This window comes from Lepisosteus oculatus, chromosome 16 (genome assembly GCF_040954835.1).
Source record: "Lepisosteus oculatus isolate fLepOcu1 chromosome 16, fLepOcu1.hap2, whole genome shotgun sequence".
NCBI classification, from domain to species: Eukaryota; Metazoa; Chordata; class Actinopteri; order Semionotiformes; family Lepisosteidae; genus Lepisosteus; species Lepisosteus oculatus.
In genome coordinates, this window is record NC_090711.1 from 6770645 (window position 1) to 6795039 (window position 24395).

Sequence of the window (24395 nt, forward strand, 5' to 3'; positions counted from 1 at the left end):
TTTCTATTTTCCTTTCCTATTATACACAATAAAACCCTGGTTCCCAGTACAGGTTTTCTTTTCTGTTAATAATTAGTGCCATACAGTCCCTTTAATCGATCTGCTTCTTCTGTTCAGGTTTTGGTTTTTTGTTTCAACTCTTTGGTTTCAATACTTCAAAGATAACGAGCAATTTCAGAATACAGAACGTTAAGCAGTCTTTTTAATAATTAAGAGTTTGTTCGCTTGTTTCTGAAATAATTTTAATGGAACTTTAATGTATGATGAATAGACACAGGTAAAAATCACAAAGTATCATACACCCACTCAATTATGGTCAAATTTCTTCCAGCACCTCCGAATGAGAGAAGTTCTGAAACCCAGGAATTGGCATCAGCATGTAAAATAAATAATTTTGGGCTGTATTTACCTGGTTCTGGGGTCTACGTAGCTGTATTTCTAGTTTGAAACACAGTCTCACCTTATCTTTACAGAATACGTCTTGTTTTAGGGATGAAGAAACGACCGATTACATTCTCTTTTCGAACGGTTTACCTTGTTATTCCACCGTGTTGTAATCATCTGGGACACGAAATCACAGCTATCTTTAAAAGAAAATCACACCAACCTCAATATTCCCCACATGTTCCAGTGCGTCACATTTTCAAGCTAGAATAGACACAAAGCAGTAAGTGGACGTATTTTAGAATCGGGTGACTCAGGTGCCAATTTATTTATTTTTGCTGTTCTTTTATTCCTGATCGCAGCATAAAGAAGATGACCCCCCCAAATCGGCGCACTTAAAATGAAGGGTGTGCTTTTGAAAACTACGCAGAGAAAGCCAAGTACAGTACTCTATTTTTTCCTACTCCTATGATAAATCCTTGTATTTCAAAAGCGCAGTCTTTGCCGCCGCCTTCAGCAGCGTCACTCTGGGAGTTCCCAAAACGTGGGTGGGAGGTCTTTTCGAGAGTTTAGGGCTTCCTATTTCCAAGGGAACTATCAAGAGCTGATTGATGAGGTTACTTTCCTGACTTCAGTGCGGCACAATAGCCTATCGGTTTCGCGCGTTTCCTAACTTTGAACTGCAACAATAACAGATAAGGATCTTGTAACAACACTGTCTGATTTAAGGCGTTTTTCAACTTTTTTTCCACCCAGATTGATTCCTGAACATTTGGTAGTTAATACGTTTATTTCTTTTAATATGTAGATACTCTATGGGTGGCTTTACTTTTTCCATTGTTCGAAGTATCACTGCTGTAATTTAAAAGTACACATTATCTTTATAGCGTCCTAAAGAAAATTGTCTCCTAATGTATGAGAGTATCCCAACATATCGTGTACGACTCGTTGCTCTCCGTGCCTTTGGAAGTTCAATGCTTATTCTCATTGTTGTAACGGTCCCTCTGTAGTGCTGAATAATGTACAGCGGACCGTGGTTGTCATGACAGGCATAAAAAATTAAATGATTTCAATTTTTCAATTCAATTTCAATTCAAGCTCTATTGTCCCCTCGGGGAAATTTGTTTTACGGCACAGTCAAACCCAACGCAATGACAAATAAACATCACCAAAAGGAAAGAGAATACAGTAGTGTTACAGGAGATAAGAAGCAAGAGCCAAGGTAGTTACTTTGCATTGTTTAAGAGTGTAATTGCAGTGAGAATGAAAGATTTTCCGAGTCTGATGAATGAAAGGAGAGGTCCATATTTCAGAAACAGTGATGTTAGTGCATAGGATTCTGCTACCTGTATTGTTTTTACTTGATGCACCACCCCATGCAAATTATATTAAACTCTTTTTTTCAGTCCCTTTCTCTGAAAACTTTTTTTTCTGCCTCTCTGCCAACGAGCCAGTACAGAAGAGTAGCCAGCTCTCGCCGATCAGTGTTTTTTTTTTGCTGGTGGGTGACGCTGTACGATCACGTGTTCCTGGGTACGTCGTATTTTCTTTTCCCTTCTCGTTTCTGCTCAGATCGATCCGAAATAAACAAGGTCTACGGGGCAATTGTACGTCGCCGTGGTCAGTTTCGGGTTTACCTCACACCCTGCGCCACCGAGGAAAGAGGTTGGCCAACCCCCCCCTATCCTGCCCCATCACCATTGACACCGGCCGGGACCCCCCGATCTCGTCTTATGTGTATTTATTTATATATTTAAAAAAAACACACACTTCCAGCTATTTTTTTTATTTTCCAGCTCGATCTACCGAAAGGTAAGCGTGCCTTTTTGATTCGTTTTCTTCCGAGGAAATCCGAGGGAGTTTTTACCCGTTCCGAAGTTGCGCTGCCAGTACTTGTGTTATTTACCTATAACAGCGCCAGGCAGCCTTACAGCAGCTCGGCAGCGCCAGTGTCTAAAATGGCGACAGAAGGTGGGGGGCGCTGACTCAAGACTTCGGCAGCTATTTTGTTGTTATGTGTGTGTGTGCGTGCGCCACAGCAACGTGCCAGGGTTTCACTCCACTCTTGTAAAAGCTGGAGCAAAACGCGAAGCCCACGACCCAACGCGGGCTCTCTTTCTGTTATCAGGAAGGATTCACGCATCTCAGTATTGCAGGCTTTGCGCCCTCGTACACTGCTGACTTAAACTAACTGGAGTTACAGTACCTCCTATCTTAAGCGCTGCCTCATGTATATATACATAGGATAACATTGTAGCGCCCGCATCTGAAGTCTTGTTGCTGTCACTAGCCTGTGAATTATTGCTACGAGCCGCTAGTTTGGCTGAGATTTAGGACGCCTGAAATATATGTAGAGATTGGTCATCCGCGTTTGATGGAGCTATAGAAAATGCTCTTTGCATATTATGACCCAAACTTTTCCTGTAAATGAAGATTTTCCCTCTACTGATTCATTCCAGTTTTCATGAACCTTTTTTTTTAAAAAAAAACGTTGAATTGGTGTATTTTGAATTTCCGCAACATGTTTACAAATATTTTAGATTTTGAATGTATGTATGAGACCGTTTTCATTGGCCAAAAGTGAATGCGTAAAAAACAATTTTAACAGGGACTGGCTTTTGAGAGTGATAGCCTTTTAAGTGGCTTTATCTTGCCTTTTCGTGGTTTACATTAGGAACTGCAGGGAAATGTTCACTGTGCTGTGAAAGTGAAGTTTAGCGAGGCCTGACTGAAATATGTTAGTACTTCCACGGATACTCTGCTTCTTACTAACTTTCAGTATAATCAGAAAGATACAAAGCAGAACAATATATTAAAAAGCAATTTTTGTAAATAAAGTCCCATTTTCCCCGATGTTTCCTTTCATTAAAATATTTAAAGCAAAACTGTCTTCTAGATCATTTACTGTAGGCCTACACAACACTTAATTTAAGGCAAAAAGAAATTCAGAAATAACTCATATGTGTACCAGTCAGTACTGAGTAAACTAAAAAAAATCTGAAAAAGCTCATATGGGACTTCTTTGTTTAGTTCTGATTTGGAAATTTGAAATTCGAGTACAGTTATGCAACAGAAACATCTGATATGTATTTAAACCTACTGATTAAAAAAAAAGGCATGGTTCTTTTTGTACCAGGACCTTGATGAAATGCAGTTTGAAAATCGGTCTGTGTGATGGGTTGAGAATTTACCTCTTAGGTTTCACTAATTAACCTCCCAGGAGTTAGTCTGTTTTTACAACAAGCCATAACTTTGTCTGAATCCAGTCTAAGAACCAGTCTGGTCCTGACCCAAATAAAACCAGATTAATAAGAACATAAGAAAGTTAACAAGCAAGATATGTTTCCATTGCTGTTTACAAAAGTCCTAGGGCAGTTCATCCCAGTCCACTTCAATCCCTTCCTCAGCCTAAAGAGCAGAGCTACATCCTAAATACTGTAAGTTTGGCCAATGCGATTGATGATCTGTCCACGCGCCAGCAAGATCTTAATTGCAATGAGTTGTGAGTTCTACAGGGTTACATTAGAACTCCTTAATGTGTTGGGCTCAAACACGAGACCCCAGTGTCTCTGATCCTAGGTGCCTCGGTCCATACTGGGAGTTAGAAAAGTTTGCTGTCTCATATGTATCTGCAAAAGCAAAAGGAGACTCCCTCTGTTCTCATGCAAAAAGTAAAACATAAAGCCACATGGCCAGAGTTGTTGGCTAAGCACCAGTGCTACATCAGCTCCCATTATTGATTTATAAAACAAGGTCAAGTTGTTTGCCTTTTCTGAACTGTAATAGTAGGACAACATTTCTGTGTAAAATCCTGCCAGTTTTGGTAATTCCCCAAGGGAATTATAATGTTTTAATTGATCTCTTATGCGTAGCTGTAGCTGCAGTGTATCTCTCATGGCACACAGTTTATCACTGGAGGAATGCATGATTGAAGCAAATAGTCTCCACCCCACACCACTTGGCCACTGGTAATCTGCAGCTCAGCTAAACAACCCTAATTTCTAAACTTCTTAAACTACACAAGGAAGACAGAGTCCGGTACATTTTAGTACAGTACGTGTTTTTAAAATCCCCAAGATCCTCTGGGCTTTATGTGTTTGTTAAGGCTCTATTTTTACTGGTTGATTGACATGCCAATATAAATAAAACAAATAGATGAGACGCAATCTCTCTGAGGCTGAAACTGCAAATGCAAAATGACAATATGAAGTTCACATCTCAAGGATGCTGGAATGCTGTGTTGTTTTTAGCATTTTGCTCTGCAGTCGCCAGCAGTATTCACAGCACAATCCCCCAAGAACGTCTCATGCATTCAATTTTCCCATGGCTAGCTTTTTACATTAGCTGTAAAGCGTTAATGAAAAAGTATTTTATCAGTAAGAGAAGGTATTTTAAAAAAAATAATTGAGCCTTTTTTAGTTTAAAAATGTTGTTTTTAACCTCGCCCTTCTGCTGCATATGCTGCATAATCAATAGATCTCAGGCTCTCCTGTTACAAGGCAGGATATGTGAAGATGCTGAAATTTGTCATTGGAAATTATAGGTTTTAAAAGTAAATAAAACAAGCTCTCCTGTGCTTTCTCTTTTTTATCTGTAGGAGCCGGCAAAGCTTTGTGTGTTTGGAGGCTAGGATGTCAGCCATTTTAGATTAGACGGCACAGAGTAGGGTGCCATCTTTTTTTTTTTAAAGAGTTTAACATCTGAATTGCTGGTGAGCAGTCAGTGATTTGGCATTGCAAATTGTAGAAAATGTAATTTAAGGTTTGTTTGTTTTTTAAATAAAATAAAGAACTTAAAAAGTGTGAAGTAAAATCTATAATTAGAAACATGAAATATTGAAGGCCTAACAGAGCTCTTTTGTGCATTATTATTTGCTTGTATCATACAAAACCCCCTGGTGTGTTATTTTTGAAATGTGGCAGTAGGGTAGCCTGTGTAAGAGGCGGACAAAGAATTACTTTTTTGACTAGCTGGTCAGCAATACACAAATAGAAAGTGCAAGGCTGGAGTCTGGTAAGTGTAGGAGGTTGTCCAAAAACCACACCTCGAAACACATATCACACAGCATGGAAATAGGAGTATCGCAGGACATGCTTGCCATAGCAGTGCAGAAAAACAAGGCTCAGAGCGACTTGGTGGGGGTGGGTTGTCTGTGTGGTGAGGGTTGCCATGGCAATGTTAACACATCAGTAGCACTGCATGCCTCTCCCTGCGGACCGGGCCGGACCTGCAGTGCGAGCTGCCAGACAACATCTGGAGCTCCGCAGCACATTGCAGAAATCACAGCACAGGACAGACCCTGCAGCACTGAAGAGAGAATAACGACCCGCATGTTTAAATTATACTCTTGTAAAGAGTTCCAATTTACCACCCAGGAAAAAAAAGTTAAAAAAAAACTGGGCCTGAAACCGCATGAAATAACTAGTAGGCTTAAGTGTTCTTAAACTGACATTTTAATAGGCCTTCAAACATTATATTAAAACAGAACTGCACGGGAGAATAAATGTATGCATTGCACCATTGTCAGAGGTCTTTTACACAATATAAGTTTATAAAACCTATCTGAAGAACATTATTTGCATTTTCACGGCTATGTACAGTTTTTGTATTAACCATTTTATCCCAGTTCACTGATACTTAAGTTTGCATCCCAGCAGCAGTATTTTGTTTAGGTGTAAATCACATTGTCTTTAAGGGAGGCATATGTATGACCATAAGGCCTCTAGTGCAATCATTGTCTTAATAATGAGCCATTAAAGCAAGTGTTAGAAAGAGCAGCGTGCAACTTTATTAGCGAAGTACTTTGCATAGAAAATGACATTAGTCGTTGCTTATGTGTATCTGTGAAGTTGGCAGTGTTGAGTTTATCGTCGGCGTGATCACTGAAGAACTGATGTATCGGAATATGGTGAATACATTGTTGAGATTCTTGTGTTCTTCCTTGTGGACGTGTTCAGAGATTGAAATTCTGGTGGTCGAGGAGGCGGCGGAGGGAGAGTATGTACACGTACACACTCGTGTGTGTTCGTGCCTTTGGGAGGCAGGAGGTGCGGAGTGCGAGTACGAAATGGCACAAACACCTCATTTCTGCCTACGTGGGTATTCACATCCTCCCCCTCCCCAAACACACACCCATCCCAACCTAACTGCCCTGCTTCAGGACCCCCCACACACACGCTTCCCAGCAGCTCCTTTGTCTGAGTCACGTGACCCCAGAGTCTTGGCAGGCGTGTGCCCCCTCACGCAGAACAGAGTGGCAGCCTGCTACAGGGCGCCTCTCCCTCAGACAGAACACAGTGTCCCCAACCCTCTGGGGCATTTACTCTCCATTGCGGTTAACCCCTTCTGCAGGGCCTGCTGTCCTCCTATCTCTTCTTCTTCTCCTTAGCTTGCGCCGCGTTAAACCAAGTGCTTGAATTCACTATTGGCAGTCATGCTCGCAGGTGGGAGTGCTGCTGAGATCCGGGAAAGATCTGTGAAGTTTTCACTGAGCTGCAGGAGCTTGTAATTGTGTTGGGACCTACAGTATTTTGTGCCGTTAGGTGAGGTGCTGTGTAGTATAAAAATGAATTCCTTTCTATACTTAGCTGTGAACGTGTGGGGGACGTGAAGATTCACATTCTCATTTCCGATTTCAAACGTTAACATTTTTTTCTAAAAAAAGTACGTTTTTGGGTTGTGGGAGCCCTAAAAAAGGTAGCCATGTGTTTAAGCCAACATGCTGGGTTCTGTCACAGCTGGAGGAGATCCTGGATCTGTTAGCCATGGTCTACCACATGGGCGTATTTCAAGTACACAGTGCACGACAATACTCTGCTCCTAATCATGTTCCAGTCATCATAACGTCATTTAATGTGTGACCCATATTTCTGAATATTGGGGTGCACGGTGATGTGATTGCAGCACTGTAGCCTCACAGCTCCCGGTACCCAGGTTCGATTCTGGCTTAAGGCGCGTGTCTGTGTGGAGTTTGCACGTTCTCCATGTGCTCCTGTTTCCTACCACCTCCCCGTCATACACTGCTTGGTTCAGATGGGATGTCCAGAATAGTCCACCTTGGTTCTGAGATGGGCGGGGGTCCTATCCAGAGTGGGAGTAGGTGAGAGTGTTCCCAGTCCTTACTTGCACTCTAAGCAAGTGTGACGCAGGACACCAGAGCTTCACCCGAGTGGATTACTGAATATGGTGGGTTGGACTTTTTAATGTTTAGCCATGAAAGACCATTTATTAAAATTTCAAGCACTGTATATTCTTCCAATCTAAGACTTGCCTCCATTCTAAAATGTTATGTACTTTTAACATTATTGTCATAAATATATTAAGATTAGTTTACTTGTTGATCTGAACAAGTTGTAACCCCTTTTCTTGAGCTGGGTATCATTTATTACATCACCAGTTGTGAAAATTCTGGAGGAATTAACTTCTCCAAAAGGCCTAGTGAAATAGATTTTGTGTCTCGCTAATATTTTGGAATTTCCTGTATAACTCTGTTGAAAGTGCTTAGTGACTAATGGGGGAGTAGGCCTATTTGTGTCTTACATGACGTAGCACAGAAATTGGAAACTATCTCTATACAATGTTTGGAATGGAAAATTTCCTTTGGGGGCAGAGCAGAAGAAATGAATCTAAAAAGGATCGAAGTGCATTACGGGAGAGCTGTAGTCAGATGCACAACTTCTTCTGACCTTCTAGATATTACTGGGTTTAAATACGCACAGAATATAATTCTCTAAATTGCTAGCTCGTGGTGTGGAAAACGAGCGATTGAGTGATGATGGGGAAGGGCTAGTGGAGAGTGCTTATGGACTGATCCCATCCGCTCTGACTCCATCGTGCTCTGCGCTGCTGTCCCTCTGAGGGTTAAAAGTGCTCAGATTAAATCTACCATGACCTTTCCGTCGGCAGAACGAGTGTGTTTTGGACGCAGTGGACTGGGATTACAGAGTAGTAAAATGGCGGTGACCTAGATTTTACCAGGAAGCAGCCACAAGGCAGTTTTAAAAGGCCCTCTGTCAGGACATTGAGAACCTTGAGCGTTTGTTTTCAGGGGTGCTTTTAAGTTAAGCTTTTTTTTTTGGAGGGGGGGGGGAGGTAGGAGCAAAGGCCTTTGTATATCCATTTGCAGGAAAATTTCTTCTTAGCATACTCCATGAGATTGTTTATAAACCGCTTGGGAAGAATTCTGTTCTGTCCTGTGGGTTTAGCTTTGACAGGGTGAGACAGTAGCTGCTGCTCTCTCATTTCTGCAGGGGGAGTCCAATACAAGGTACAAAAAAAATGAACAAAATGTCAGCGAAAGAGGGAGGCTTACGTTTTCACACTGAAACCCTTGCGGTTCCTGCAAATAAAACTGAAGGAAAAGGCAGTGGCTTTTTAAGTAAGTTACTACAGCTGAAAACAAGAGCCTTGTGGTCACACCTTCACAGCACTGTTCACAGACTATTCGGCCTAGAAGGTTTATAAGTAGAGGACAGACTGTAGAGAGCTCCCTTCCTCTCTCTTGGCTAGTCAACAGGCGCACTGATAGCAGAGAGGTTGAGAGATTTTGAAACCGAGGAAACTGTTCTGTGGTTAATAAGTGAGCTGCTAGATAGATGGGTACCCAGCTGAGGTTTGAGATTGAAAGGCTTGAGCTAGGAGGTAGACAGGGAAGTGAAGTGGGGAGGGGGGGCTGTACATGTGTGTAGAGAAATAGAAAACCACCTGATAAAAGCAGGCTCAGCTGGTGATAGGTGTCCTAACCATAGGCCGTACACAGCCAGTAGAAATGTCCAAACAGCACTGTTTTATTTCTAACAGTATAAATCAGTTCCTGCTTGTCTTGTGCTTGTGTCAGAAATTTCAATTAAGGATTCAAGTAAGGATTATAGTAGTCACTTCTAAGACAAATTAGTTATAGATTAGTTATTAGTTAGTACATACATAACTATAAGTTATTAGTTATAGTTATGTACACACACACACAATGCATGATAATGCATCCAGCTGACTGTGGTATAGTTGGCCATTGCAAAATATCTTGTACAAAAGCTACATTTTGATTTATTGTAGCACTTTATGCAGAAGCCGAGTTATGCATGTAAGGTAAATGCAGATATGTACATATGTTAATTACATATGCATTCAGAAATGTATTCAGAAAGTGTTTTTGTTATACTATCAGTTACACTATATCAGTGAGCAGGGTCTTCCATGTGTTTTAGGGCCATTGGCAGTCTATGTTACTGTTGTATAAATATTGGTAAATTATAATTGCAAGATAAAGTAGTATTTATTCTGTCAGTTTATTATTGATCTAAAAAAATGGACACTCTAAATGTCCTTTAAAAGCTTACGATGAGCAGTGTTTTCAAAGTTTGTATATTTGATAGTGTTGGACAGTCCCTTTAAGGAAGGTCTGGCCTTTCTAGTGGCTCACTGTAGCACGAGCCCTTCATGCAGTAAGGGCTGAGGGCCCAGTGACGACTGTTCCTTACAGACGGGCAAAATGCCCTTATGGGTTAAGGGACTGGTTGAAATTCTGCAACAGGGAGGCTAACAATTCTGAAACATTCGAGAAGCAAAACATATCATGATGTAAACAGTTGACAGGATATTCCATTCTATCTAAAGCATCTATGGTTTTATGCAAAATGCAGCCCATTATGACATTTTTTGGTGGTACTGCAATTACTTGTGGGAGTTGACATTTTGTTTTTCCTTCACTACAATTTAGATTGAATTTTGCACCAAAAAAATACAAAAGTTGTTTGTTATCAGAGGAACCTCAAATTCAGGCTTTTGTGTTTTGTTAATTGCTTTTAATTCTTCCTCTCTTCCACAGGTAGCTTTTCACTCATACCTGCTTCTCCAGTTCACTTACAGTGTGAAGACATTCCCGAAGGTCATGAGCCTGCACTGTCCCCATTTCATGGCTCGTCGAAGGCACTGAGACACTTCCTTAGGCACAGAACTAGTTCAGTCGTCACTGAGCTGTCCTTTTGTCTTTTGGAGCCATGGCTAGCAAGAGGAAGTCAACCATACCATGCATGATACCAGTCAAAAGCATGCACATTCAGGAGGACTTGGAGCAAGAAGGAGGAACTCCAGATAGCCCACCTAGCATAGACCTCTTCCCTCCCAGCGAAGAAGCTGGGCCCGATCCCATGGAACCGTGCGAGCCTACCAGAACTGAGGTAGGACATGCGCAGAGGTGTGGAGGCCCATACACCTGCCAACCCTGTGACTTTGAGTCTCAGGACCTCAACCTCTTTCTGGATCACATGAACAGCAGTCACCCCAACTTTCGGGCTGAGCCCAGCTTTTGCTGCCTGGAATGCGGAGTGTCTACCAAGAACTATGAAGGCCTGGCATTGCACAATGCCCGGGCACACCCAAGTGCCGCCCCCGGGGGCAGCTCAACAGGTGTAACTTTGCAGGTGAGCAAGAAAGACAGGAAGACAACTGTAGAGCAGACTGTGGTTGCTGGTGAAGCGGGCCCTGAGGGGGCCAAAGAGTCCGAGATCTCCATCACCAAGACACCCATTATGAAGATGCTGAAAGGTAAGTCGGAGCCAAAGAGGATTGTTGTGTCCCATTCAGTAGAGGAGCCCGACACAGGCTGCAGCAAAGAGCCCGAGAAAAGGGAGACCCCCACAGTGACAGCAATGGCTACAATTGTCCACAATGGACCACCCAGCAAAGTTACCCTCCCTTCTGCAATACAAATCGTGAATGGTTCAAATGCACTGCCAGTTTTGAAGACTGCCATCACACAAGTGGTATCTGTGGTGCAGAATCGAAGCCTACAACAGCCAGCTCCCATTTCACTGTCCTCAACTAGCTCCAAAAATCTCCCCAAGGTCATGATTCCTCTGAGCAGCATCCCGGCTTATAATGCAGCAATGGACACCAACAGCTACCTCAAGTCCTCGTTTAGTAAGTTCCCCTACCCCACCAAGGCAGAACTCTGCTACCTAACTGTGGTCACGAAGTACCCCGAAGAACAGATCAAAATTTGGTTCACGGCTCAGCGGCTGAAGCAGGGCATCAGCTGGTCACCGGAAGAAATCGAGGATGCCCGCCGGAAGATGTTCAATACAATCATTCAGACAGCCCCGCCACACCACAGTTCTCACCCGCACACCATCACCGTCTTGCCTGCTCCGTTAGGCTCTAATGGCATGCCTCATATTATTCAAGGGAGCTTAGTAGGGCAAGGAGGGGTCATAGTCACTCAGCCCATGATGGCTAATGGCATCCAGGTGAGCAGTGCCCCTATGGCTCTGGCGGTCACCCCAAAGCCTCAGATGGCAGCCAAGCCTCAGCTGCAAGCCAGGCCCAGCACTGCTCTTGTGGCTGACAAAGGGGCCAGCACCATAGTAAGCATCGGTGGAAGCAGCAGCAGTAGCGTCATCATAAGCAGCATCAGCAATAGCAACAAAATTCATAGCACCAGTACCAGCAGCAGTAACAGCATAAACGGCAACAACAGCAGCAGCGTCAACAACAGCAGCAGCAGCAGCAGTAGTAGCAGCAGCAGCACTAAAGTGGTGGATACTGCGCCAACCATTGCTAACATCACCCACAGCACTCGCACTCTCCCCAGTAGTATACTGGACCCCAGCTTCTACAAGAACAAGAAGTCACAAGAGCAACTCACTGCCCTTAAGCAGAGCTTTCTACGCAGCCAGTTCCCCGAGCAGGAGGAAGTGGAGAGACTGACCAAAATCACAGGGCTGACCATCCGGGAGGTGCGCAAGTGGTTCAGCGACCGGCGTTACCATTACCGTAACCTGAAGGGCACCCGCTCCTCTGCAGGGGGGCTCTTTAGCGGGAACTCTGTCCTGGATCTTGCAGATAGTCCCTCTTCTGTGGGGAGCCCGACATCCCCACAACATCAGCACACCCCTCAACAGCCACAACAGCAGGCAACGCCAAGCACTCCTTCTCGGCGATCATCGTGGCACCAGACCCCCGATTTCACCGCCATCCGTTACAAGGAAAGAGATCCACAGCAGGTGCGAGCCTTGGAAGCCAGCTTTACCCAGAACCCCCTGCCGTCTCCAGAGGAGGTGGACCGCCTACGGGCCGAGACAAAGATGACCCGCCGCGAGATCGATGGCTGGTTCTCAGAGCGGAGAAAGAAAGTGGCTGCGGAAAAGAAAAAAGAGGAGGAGGAAGAGGAGGAGGGGGGAGAAGAGGAAAAGGAAGAGCCCTCACGAGGAAAGGGTGTTCAGAAGCGGGGGAAGGAGGAAAAACAGAAGGAGGTGTCCGCCTCCGAACCCAAGGTGAACCCCATTAAGATCAACCTCAAGATGCTGAAGGTGACCGAGTCCAATGGCAAGCCTGATGCAGAGGCTAGCTCTCCAGCGCTGACAGAGAGCCCCAGAACGCTTCCTTCTGTATCTCCGCGCAGTAAGAAGACACCCGAGCAGCTCCACTTGCTCAAACAGCTTTTTGCCCGTACTCAGTGGCCCAGCAACACGCAGTATGAGGACGTGGCCACCCAGACGGGGCTCCCGCGGCCTGAGGTGGTGCGCTGGTTCGGGGACAGCCGCTACGTCTGCAAGAACGGGCAGCTGAAGTGGCTGGAAAGCTACCAGCGCATGGTGGAGGAGGAAGGCAAGGAGGACACAAAGGTGTTGGCGGACTACTTGGCCAGTCACAAGAAACTGGAGGAGGAGCACGTCAAAGGGCTGGCGGATTCCAGCGGCCTGAGCGAGGAGCAGGTACGGCAGTGGTTTGTCAAACATTTGCTCCTGCTCATGGGACCACTGGAAGACAAAGTAGTAGAGACGGGCAGTGAAGAGGGGGCCCAGGACCAAGAGGTAAAAGAGGAACTGTCCAAAACAAGCCTGAGCTGCGAGGTGGAAACAACACAAGCACATGAATTGCAGTCTTCAAAGCCCAAGGAGCATACATTAGGTGAGACATGGAAGGAATTCTTGTGTGTATTACTTTATGTGTATTTCAAGGCAGTTAGTATGAACAATATAAAATGGTATTTCAATATTTAGGACAAATCTTAATGGTGCTGTATTGCATTTTAAAACTTGACGTTTTGGAACATCGTGTAGACCTGCTTGCCTCTATAACTCTATAACAATATTGTATTTTTTGTTGTGTTAATTTTGTACAAAATATAACTCACAGTACAAGAACCCCTTTCATTCCAATATAAGGAAATAAGGACATTTTCATTATTCCCCACAAATAAAGCAGTACATTTTCTACCGACAATCTTAAAAAAACATACCTGCGATTCAAAATTGCTTTTGCAACCTTTTAGCGGTGGTGAAGTTCCTATAAACCACGTGAAACAAGGGCATTTAATGACTGAAACAATTAGAAAATGTTTTAGTTTATGGTCTTGGGGAAAGAAGACAAATCTGCAGTGAAACAAATACTGTTTTTCAGATATTTAATAACTATCATTGTAAGACAACATACTCTTCATAGCCCTCAAATCATCTTAGACCTGGAGTCTTTGGCGAAGTAGTGGGGAATAATGTTTAAGAAAATGTTTACAGCTTCATGTCAATTCAAAGAACACTCTCACGTGGAAATAAGAAGAAAATAAGTGGGGAAACAGCTGTCTGGCTGGTCTTGGAAGCTGGAGGGTAGCCAGTAAATCAGTTTTAGTTGTGTTTGTTCTGGGAGTGAATAAGAGCTCAGGAACCACATGAAGGAGGAAACAGAAAGAGGTGTGTGGCTTGTCTAGACAGGCAAGCTGAAGTGCCATGTACATTTTTAAAAAATAAACCCAACATAATTCCTGATTGAAAACATAACTAAAATATTCAAATATTCTTCATTATATATGAGAGATGGGTTACTCCAGGGGTGGCCCTTTAGCTGGGATTGTGATTAAGAGCTTTTTGGTGGATAAAAAGTCCCGTCTTCTTTTTTTTATGCTCTTAAGTTAATTCAGAGAAGCCTGTAAAACCCTGGTCCCAGGCCTAGAGTTCCTCTCCCAGAGCTGGCTGCCTATGGAGGGAGGGAGGAGGGAAGGAGGTTGGCGTTAGCAGGCCTTACATTTACCTGTTGTGCCCCTGTGTTTCAGAAGCAGAAAGCGAAGGCCCTGTGTGCCAGAGTGGGCAGTGAGACGGGCTCTGCAGATGGATGCTTTTGGGAGTTTGTTTCATGACCTCGGACGGGACTGGGCCGCAGCGAGGCACTGCCAGGGTCCCAGCAGGGACGGGTTTCCTCAGCCCACAGGGGAACGGGGCCGAGAGGACTCCCGTCGGCATGCGAGGGAAGGACAAGTCGCGGGTCTGATAAAAGAACGCTCAGACAGGACAGAACTGCGGCTGGCGATGAGGGATTGTCGAAAAGCCAATTGGGTAGGAGTGATGTGGACAATTTTAAAATGTCCCAGGCACATCTGGGAGGATTTTATTCTATTTGTGTCATTTCACAAGCCGTACTTCAGCACAACTTCAAAATTACTCTCCGTTAATTCGACAGTTTTTAACTTTCCGTTGTTCAATATAAAGACTGTATAAGATTTCAAACGAACTTTTATCAGAATAAAATACATACCAAGGGCTGCTGCATTGTCTATTTATAATTCTTTTCCCTTGTAGAATAAATGGAACATTCACATGAATTGAGATTGTTTTCCCCCGTGTAACAGTCTCCATTTCTTTTACCAACTGTAGCTCTTAAAACCGCATGTCTGGTTTTCAGCAAAGAAATGTTAAAAGGGTGTGTACTGTACTGTATTTTAAATGGATAATTAAAATAGTGCATGGATTCTGAGCTGTCTGACTTTTAGGGGAAAAGAAAAAAACGTGTTATTAAATCATCTAGTTTTAGGAAGTTTATCTATTGGATTAACTAACTGTATTTCTGACTGTAAAATAAAAATCATGTTGAGAACTAGGCTTTAAAATTCCTCTGCTCAGCTCTTCTTCCAGCCCCGCTAGTTAATACAGAAAACAGGCAAGAGTGCTGAAATGGCTGAATAAGTAGTTTAATTCTCAGGCAGAGTATGTTTAATATGAAAGGCAAAATTAAATTTACATATTTTCATAGCTTAGGCACGTTACAGAAAGGCTTCATTTGTAAATAGAACAGTAAGAAATAATAAAAAAGACATTCAACAAGAGTCTCACAATATATATACGGAGGCACATTGAAGCGAAAACAGATCAGCGGCAGCAGCTGTTGGGAGTTGCCAACTATAGCAACAGTACCCCCGTTTCAGTCCACAGGCACAGACTCATACCAGCGACTCACATAACACAGCCAGAGAAGGACCTCCGTTACAGGACGTCTGCTCCACTACTTGTCCCAGTGCTTCCTCTGTTCAGCAACGGAGAGGCCAGCTCTGTAAGGCATAGCGTTTCTGTCTTTTTAAAGACACTCCATTGTCTCAAGTGAAAACACAAGGGGGGGAATGTCAGTCTGGCCAAGAGATACAGTGGTGACAGTTCAGTCGGCGAAATGACTGGAGGAAGGCTTGAAAACAAACAGGTAGAGGTTTCTCACAATGTGGCGCGAGTACTCTTTGGGTTACCCGCCAAACATATTTCTCACGCCAATTCAGCAACACAACCTGCAGTTAATTTAGAACTCCGTCAAAGTCAGTGACAGCAGCATCTGAAACAGGGATATTGTTGCAAGACAGAACTTGGACATGCATTCCATCAATACTTGACCAACGGCAACACTGCATCAGTAATCTCTGCAGAGTGAAATGAAAGTTTTTGGCAGCATAATTATTACACTTGTCCCAGCTATATTAAGAAACACTGCTTCCAGGTAAAATTAAATAAAAAAATGGCATAACTGCTCATTTACATCTGCCTTCAATCTTCAACTGATTTAATCTCCTGCACTAGAGTCAAAACTAGCACCTGTCTGAGAAAGGTTGCATAAAATGGGAACTCCAAGCACCTCTTCAGTTTCTTAAAATTGGATTGAGTGGATTACAATATCTAAGCAAGTATATTTATTCACATGCTTTCTTTGAGGTTTTAGACCTTCAGTTAAGTCCAAGAAATCAGGTTTCCAATTGGCTAAAGCTGTGATAGGGTGACATCTGCTGATAGCATATTGTTACTGCGACTAACAAGCTTTTTATTGTCAAAGTTTGTGTTTACAGTTACCCATCAACTACAGCAGTAGTGGGCTATTTATGATATTGTGTGGTAGTATTAAAATTCCCATTACAACATTTTTTCTATCAACATTTAATGCTAATGTTGGTCCCCTTGTTAAAATAACACCAAAAAAAACTTTGAGAACACTGGTCTTTCTCTTTAAAGAATACTCTGAAATTTGGTCCTCCTATACTGTATATTACTTCATTTGTTGGTCAAGATTTTAAAAAAAGGAAAAACTGGAAAAAAAATACTTTAGGTTCTGAACAAGTCTACCCTTTATCAGAATTAATGGTTTCTGAGAACATACTGACCAATTCCTGCAGTGCATGTAATCTAAAAAAAGACACAGAACAGTAAAAATCATACGGCAAAAACAATATGGACTTAAAAAACAAAACTTGACAACCGTCAAGGCACATTTTGTACTAGCAAAGGATGAAATGTCATGATAAAACCTTTTCCTTTTAAAATCTACTATACTCTTGAACACAGTTAAAAGTCTTCCTACCCAAACACTTAACTACAGTCAAAACCAGGTGGTGACAAAATTCCTTTTTCTTTGCCGGAACACTGCAACAACACAGAGTCATGGTCTGTGGTATGCTACAAAATGATAAACAGGTTTTTAATTCAGGAAAAATTGCTTGAAACAGCAGCACACTGTTCAGCCACGTTTTGCATCCATGTCAATATTCCCTCTAAGACAACAGTTACCGTACCAAGGAGTTTTGCAAAGACTTTTGCAGTACAGTGTAGGCTTAGCCATTTAGTCTCTCCCTGCTAAAATTGAAAACAGCTTCATGGGGACTGGAACTTTTAAACTTTCAGGGTGATGCTGATGGGGAAAAATAAAATCTTAAGTACTGTGTAATTCAAACGCTGGAACCTGAACAGAGCATCTGAGTGCTGCAAACCACTGTCACTGCTTCGAGGGACAGGAAACAGCGCTGGCTTCTAAAACACCTCTTCGTTTGTGGTTTTTCACCACATTATAGCATTCCCACCAAATGAACTCTCTCACACTTCTTTGGGATCACTCTGATGGGGGTTCCAACGACACCTTCAACACCTTCTTCGACTCGGTTGCAGGACAGCGTGGTCAGCGCCACGCAGCCATTTAAAACATCTCTGGCCTTTTGAGAACATTAACAAACTGACCACTTTTCATCATGGGCCAATCAACCAGTGCTTTTCCTTGCTGCTTGATCTAAATGAAGAAACCACGCTTGTGTTCCTTTAGTGGGTGGGGTGTTTTTATGACTGGCCCCTGCCGATTATTCTACATGTAGAGTACATGCTCTCAATTTTTGTATCAATGCGAGTTCGTGAAGCAAGATAAGCCATTTTAAGATTTTTTGCTTAATGTTTTGATTTAGAAGGCTGTCTTGGGAAACTCCAGCAAGAGGCCCGAGTTGAAGGACTGCTGGGTCTGAAGCCAATATTTATCTCATCTCATAAACCGAAAAAAACACTGTAAAAGAAGCAAAAATGTTGTACACCGAAATTATATGACAATAAATATCCACTTTGCAGTGGCACATGAAAGTAGTTTACCTGGATGCCTGTTTTTCACCTGGAAAGTGAAAATCAGGAGGAAGTGGAATCAACACTCTGGGGGAAAATTTAAAAAAAAGTAATACAATGATATTTGTTAAACTAAAAAATGAATTTCAGCTCTTTGAGAGCAGAAAAGGAGCTGCTGGATCCAAGTGGGAAGCAGCTAACTTGAATAAATATATGTGAGAAACAAATGAAAACTATATAAACAGTTTAAAACAGATGTCGGCACGACTTGGTATTTCCAAATCAGACTCCTCCTCTTCGTTTGCACATAAAAGCTCATTTAAAACAAGACAGAGGCGATACTTCAATTCTTCTTTTTCCAGAACTGATGGCTTCCCCCCCCCATTCAAGAACAGTTCTGGGAGGCCGAGGACAGAGAGAAGAGGAAGAGCTGCCTGAAATGTAGGCCAAAGCGGTAACGTTTCCATAGAAACCAGTTTTCACAGCAGTCAGTGACATCATCAGTACTGGAGGCACTTGAAACAGGCCCCGCTTCATCTACAAACGATTCTCTCCACCCACCCTGGTCCTGCGCATTAACCTGTAAAGCCCAAAACCAAAAGTTATTACATTACAGAATGTTTCATTTCATACCCCCAAAGATTGAAAAAAAAACAAAAAACAAATGTGCTAGGCAATGGCATAATTCACCTGACACCACGCAAATAATATTACTGATGTAGGATAAGTCAGCTTTAACAGGAGTGTCAGGTGCATTTACACTCTGCTGACACAAAGCGTAAGGAAAAAAACAGCTCACTGCTCTTGAAGCATCTCCTGTTGGAATATGCGACGACGGGATTGCACACTACAGCGACTACCTGTGGCTGCTGAGCAGCACGCAGGGTCTCAAGCACGAGCAGGGTTGGCTACTGCATCCTGATGCAGACGGACAGTCCCACCTCTTTTCTCTGGGGTCGGCGTGGTCCAGGAGCTGCTCCTGGGACAGTCGGAAGTCGTCCAGGGGGGTCTGGTAACGCGACTCGAAGGAGCCCTCGCGCCCCCGGTAGGCCAGCGTCTGGCCGGGAGAGGCGTCGCCCAGCCTGTCCCGCATGGTGTGGGCGGCCGCGGCAGCGCCCAGGAAGGGGCTCAGCTCCCCATTCTCGTGCTAGAGAGGAAGAAGCAGGGCCATCACTTCCTTGACAGGCGCTTGCTGACTGATCATTCAACGGGACCGTTCTCCATAGTCGGACCTTGTGGCCGTCTCGGGGCTCTGCCACTTGTCTGGAACCCAGGATTTGCGCCATAGCTATTTTACAACCAGGCCAAGGGTCTCCAGCCCTGGTCCTGGAGGGCATCAGTCCAGCAGATTTACTAAGAGGACCCGACATCAATTTTTAAAAGCCTGCAACTATTTAATACGTGGTGTTCAATGAAGTAATTCAGAGATCATTTGGAACAAGAAATCAGAATCAGCCCTCAGGGACCAGCTTTCCCCTTGGAATTAATTGATCAACTGCTTAAACAAGTGCTCCTCATCTTTAATCAACACGTGATTTCGGGTCACCTGTATGAATACGTGGAAACCCCCGAGCTAGGCTATAAACACTAGCTGCCACCTTCACATGCAGCCCTGCACACTGAAATACAGTCAAAGACCAGTGCTTACCCTGCCGCTGAAGATGTCTATGTGGACCAGCAGAGCTGCCAGCTCCAAGTCCTCATTGTAGCTGTTCTTCAGAGGGACTGACCGGTAACCTGGGCAGCAACACAGAGCACACAAGCTGCGGTGAAGGAGCTTTCGGACACGGGGAAAATATTGAAAGTGAACCGTATTGCAACTGCGCTTGGTTTTACAAGTTTACAGTTTTCAGCTCTGACCAGTTACAAAGTAGGGAATCCAAAAATGTTTAACTATGTGTTTCATAACCTAAAGTCCACCTATACCTTCTGTTGATGCTGAAAATGTGGATTTAGCAGAGCGCACAAGTATTTGTGGTTTCCGATTTCCGATTACTATGACAGCTTGTCTTTGTTTTGTTAATAGTGTATGTTAACGCTTAAGAGTAGAGTCTGAAATTAAAGATTAAAATTGTACATAAAAATGAGCAGTGTTTAGACTAGATAAAAATCTTCTTTGAAATGACACACATTAAAGCTTTGACTTTATTGAGGAAGGAGGTTTCTAGATAGTCATGACCTAGATCTGACTAAATTGTCTCTTTTAGAAAACCTGCCACAGAATCTCACAGGACAAACTGCTGTCATCGTCAGACCAGATACACTCCATGAACACACCATACCTGTCTTGAGTCCGGTCACAGGGAAGGTAGCTTGTGCGAGGAAATTCTGGTCATTAAACATATCAATCTCGTAGACCACAAAGCGCAGGAAAGCAAATTCTGAATTGCACACAGTGAACCGAAACTGCTTTACTGGCCATATAGGGTTAAGACCATTGTCCGCTGGAGACAAAGAGAGAGAGTATAATCAGTCTTTTTGAAACAAATGCCAAAACTATGTTAGCAACTTCCTTTACAACCTGCAGAGCATAAACTCCGTTTTACAACAGTTCAGACCTGACAGTGATCCCTTGATTAAAACTTTTTATTTTAAATGTAATGAATACCTATGAATTTAGCCTCTTTCTTTGAACATAACACACATAACCGTTCGAAGGCAATTACTGAATCTGTATAAAGACCAGAAAGGATTTTCTGGAAAGCACACGGACAAAACCAAGTATAATCATACCCTATATACTGTATTAGATACATACACTGTACATAATAACTAATTAATATGAATATACCCATTTATAAACTAAGCTGTTATTAGCAAGATAGCAATATTATATCCAATACAAATCTGTACATTGAAACTAGACAAAAGATTGCTCACCTTCGGAGTCAGTCTTCTGTTTGGCATTGTCATACTCTGCTCCACACACTTCAATCTCGACCAGCGGGCATACGATACCTCGCCCATGCTTCGGCAGGTGGCGAGCACCCAGCACCTATCGCATGAGAGACCTTTCAGACTGTGTGGACCAAAAGCACTCTCTCATCACTACACATAATAACATTGCTTGTGCTCACTTCAGGGGAAGGAAACAAAGCAGCCAATACCATCACGAGGTAGATTTGGATATCATTAGAATCGGGAGGCATGGTGGCACAGTGCTGGGGCCCTGGGCTCAATCTGGGGTGCTGTCTGTGTGGAGTTTGCTGTTCCCCCTGGGTTTATGTGGGTTTCCTCCAGGTGCTCCATTTTCCTCCCACAGTCCAAAGACATACTGGCAGGTTAACTGGTAAAAAATGTGAGAGTGTGCACGATTGTGTCTGTGTGTGCCCTGTGATGGACTGGCGTCCCCTCCAGCTTATATCCTGCCTTGCACACAATGCCAACTGGGAAAGGCTCCAGGCCACTGTGACCCTGAATTGGATAAGCGGTTACTGAAAGTGATAGGATAATGTAATCATTAGATTGAATGCTTTCATTTTCTTAAATGAAAATATTTGCCGTCTTAAAATGTAATGCTTCTGCCCTGTACACCAATGCGAGTTTGAACAGAGTGCGCCATTTACCTACCTCTATCTGAACGGTGATTGGCTCCAGCCCGCGTAGCGAGTTGCGGTCAAAGGGGTCAAAGTTCTCATCCCTCATTATTGCAGGCTGCAGCACGTAACCGCTCCTCCCATTAAGCATGAACAGTGCCTGGTTCATCTGCATGGGCTTGTCTAGACAGAGGGCAGTACATGTACCAGTCATTCTGTGTGTCCTGTGAGGAGCGGTGAAAGGGCAGTTTTCTCACCCAACTCTACGGTCCTTTCGTTTTAGGGTAAGAGACCATACAAACTATTCTTCTCCTTCTACATTCTATTACCTATATTGTTTGAACGCACTATGTATGGCTCTAATATGGATTAAGAGGAATACCACATTTGAATGAAGTACTGAACTGGAAGGGATTTCACTTCAATGTCCGTGTGTCTAGGTAAAGCTGTCTAAAGATCTCACTGTTCTAGGTGTTGAAGACTGACACGACCTGGATTGAACCACAGGTTCACGCAGTGTACTGGTTCAGAAGGCCAGGCCACACTGGGACACTGCACAAAGCTCCTACAAAGCCCTCTCTTCCCCTACCTGCCGTCTGGAAGTTCAGAGCCACCAGCTGGCTGCCGCACAGCCACATGGGGAGGGGGTCATAGTTGGAGGAGTCCAGGCGCTGGCCTTTGGGGTAAATGCGGGACAGCTGCAGCCGGTTGTACTGGAGGAACTTCTTGCCCTTGATTCTGTTGACATACTTCTCTGCCTTGGTCTCTGGGAAGGAGGACATGTCTCTGTAGCAGGCACGATCTGTGCCAATCTCTGCCAGGGGAGAGGAGACCAGGGAGGTTAGTGCTTTCAGCATGACATCCATCAAGCAACTACTTCATCTACATGAGCATAGACAGCAGGATGTGATGAATAAAGTACTGATTTTTACCTATACCACAGGATCTATCTAATTATCTGGTGCGGTAATATGAAAAGCATATCAAAATGTGAGATTTTAGATACAGCTTTTTTAACTACTTAAAAAATAAATGACCACAATACAAATGTTAGCAATACAAGCCTAACCACCACATACACACACCAATATACAGGGACCATATCTTAGAAAGTCACCTTCAGATGACAATTACTCCCTTGAATACATCACTCATATCCTTATTAATAGAAATATTTAGATTTATCCAACACTCATTCTCCTAAAAGAGCATCGTTTGATGAAGAATAGCACTTACTCTCCTCATCGAAGGGAACTGGTCGGCAGTAGATGACGAGATCGGACAGCTCAAGAGCGATCTTCTTCCTCCTCTCCATCATCTTCCCCTCCTCCATCTACCAGCAAGGGACCACACACACATTACAAAATACTGGTTGGTGTCCTCTTATCATAGTTAAAAAACTTTATGTTTACCTAAGAAAAACCAAGCAGGATTCAGCTGAAGAAAACAAATTCAAATGACTCAATGGAACAACAGGAATGGTCCATATATCCATTATAGTCCTGGAATAACCATTAAAGCAGATATTACGTAGGAAGAACAGTTCAATGTTTATGTCTACTTTATAACCAGTTTTGACACTGGCTAGGTAAATAACTTTGCCCAGAAGACTGCACAGAGTTACTGTAGAGTATAGACTAGAAGGAATGCTACCAACATGGAAGAATAGAAGAATGACTACAAATGGCAGGTGGACATTCAGCCCATTGAGGAAGAATTTTAGCATTTGACTTTTTATTAAGTATATAATATAGTGACTATTTGCCTTTGCTCATAAGCTTTTGCTTAGCAACAGTAAAAAAGGATAATTTAAGCATATTATTTAACCTTTTGACATTAATATTACAACCGCAAAGTGTCTAGTTCATTTTCACACCTTCTGTTTGCTTACTTCATTTTTGTCTATATGCAAGGTAAAATTGCTTCTTAGGAAGAACGTGGTCAATTACAAAGAAATGTTTTGTAGAGAGAAAAAACATCTCCTAATATGGAAACTTGGAGTGAGCTTTCCTGTGTGAATTTGCTGTAAAAAACTCATTGCATTTACCATCTCAGTGTGGGTAGAGTTTTACAGATCTGTATGAGAGACTGCTCTCAGGTCTGCATGATTTTATCCTCCTCATGAGCATGAATAAAGGACTCGGCTTGACCACACTTAACCTGAGTGAAGAAAGTCCTTCGACACCATCTAGCCCATTTTGGATCTAAAAACTAGGACACTGATGTGCTCTGCAATGGGAATCTCAGACTACACGTTACACCATGACTCCTACAGCACATCTGCTGCTGAAAATGTTTACTAAAACCAAAATAAAAGACAAGACAGAGTACAAAAGACATTAAATCAAGTGCATATAAAAGAAACGGGTAATTATTTGTCAAAAGAGCTGTCATGTAGCAACTCTATAGAAGGACTGCTGCATCACATCTGACTGCAGGCCGTGGATGGGTTGCTGACCTTGGCCTCAGAGGTCATGGTGACCTCACGGATCTTCAGCACCCAGTCCTTCATTTCTTCCTGCGTGTTGGCCGCGATGTCAAGGACCTGCCCGGGCCGCGGCGTGGGAGCTGTCATGAGGGAAAAGACGAATGGCCGGGGTCCCTTTCCATCTGGACGCACAACTGCAGGAAAGCGGACATGGAGAGGAAGGCTGAACTTCATAGCTGTGCCAGCTACTTCAATATACCATCAGGCCTTGTAGAACAGCCTTCCAGTGTTTTTCTTTCATGGTCCTGCAATAGGCTAAAGGATGCCATGTGTTCGCAAAACCACTCAAGCTTTCGTTACCAGTAAGTATACGTGTACATAGTAAGTCAACTGCATTTAGCATTGAGAACACACCAATATGGGTCACAAACA

General features: G+C 43.3%; 2 protein-coding genes across 5 annotated transcripts in view; one reads left to right on the forward strand and one right to left on the reverse strand.

Annotated features, from left to right (window-relative positions):
• The first annotated feature begins 1818 nt into the window (after nt 1–1818).
• Nucleotides 1819–15259, forward strand: zhx3b (zinc fingers and homeoboxes 3b). Of its 2 annotated transcripts, none has more exons than XM_015364832.2 (3): nt 1819–1917; nt 10208–13290; nt 14429–15259. In XM_015364832.2, exons 2-3 carry the CDS (start codon nt 10380–10382, stop codon nt 14467–14469), a joined length of 2952 nt encoding a protein of 983 aa, XP_015220318.2. In that variant the 5' UTR covers nt 1819–1917; nt 10208–10379; the 3' UTR covers nt 14470–15259. The 2 variants fall into 2 exon arrangements, with proteins under 2 accessions (XP_015220318.2, XP_015220317.2); XM_015364831.2 differs by lacking the exon at nt 1819–1917 and adding an exon at nt 1927–2196.
• A 2866-nt stretch (nt 15260–18125) lies between these two features.
• plcg1 (phospholipase C, gamma 1) overlaps nt 18126–24395 on the reverse strand; it is a 37454-nt gene continuing 31184 nt past the window's right edge. For all 3 annotated transcript variants that reach the window (XM_015364828.2, XM_006639522.3, XM_069179624.1), the window contains 9 exons: nt 23994–24157; nt 22772–22868; nt 22125–22349; nt 21570–21718; nt 20880–20994; nt 20282–20443; nt 19648–19736; nt 18941–19146; nt 18126–18579 (listed from right to left, as the gene is read on the reverse strand). In XM_015364828.2, coding sequence (XP_015220314.1) covers nt 18537–18579; nt 18941–19146; nt 19648–19736; nt 20282–20443; nt 20880–20994; nt 21570–21718; nt 22125–22349; nt 22772–22868; nt 23994–24157 — 1250 coding nt within the window. In that variant the 3' untranslated portion in view covers nt 18126–18536. The remainder of the gene's footprint in view (nt 18580–18940; nt 19147–19647; nt 19737–20281; nt 20444–20879; nt 20995–21569; nt 21719–22124; nt 22350–22771; nt 22869–23993; nt 24158–24395) is intronic.

What these genes read in the sequence shown, in the direction of transcription:
- zhx3b (XM_015364832.2), top strand. Translation starts at nt 10,380, where the DNA reads ATGGCTAGCAAGAGGAAGTCAACCATACCATGCATGATACCAGTCAAA. An exon ending in GCCCAAGGAGCATACATTAG is followed by an intron (nt 13,291 to 14,428) that starts GTGAGACATGGA and finishes CCTGTGTTTCAG; the next exon opens with AAGCAGAAAGCGAAGGCCCT.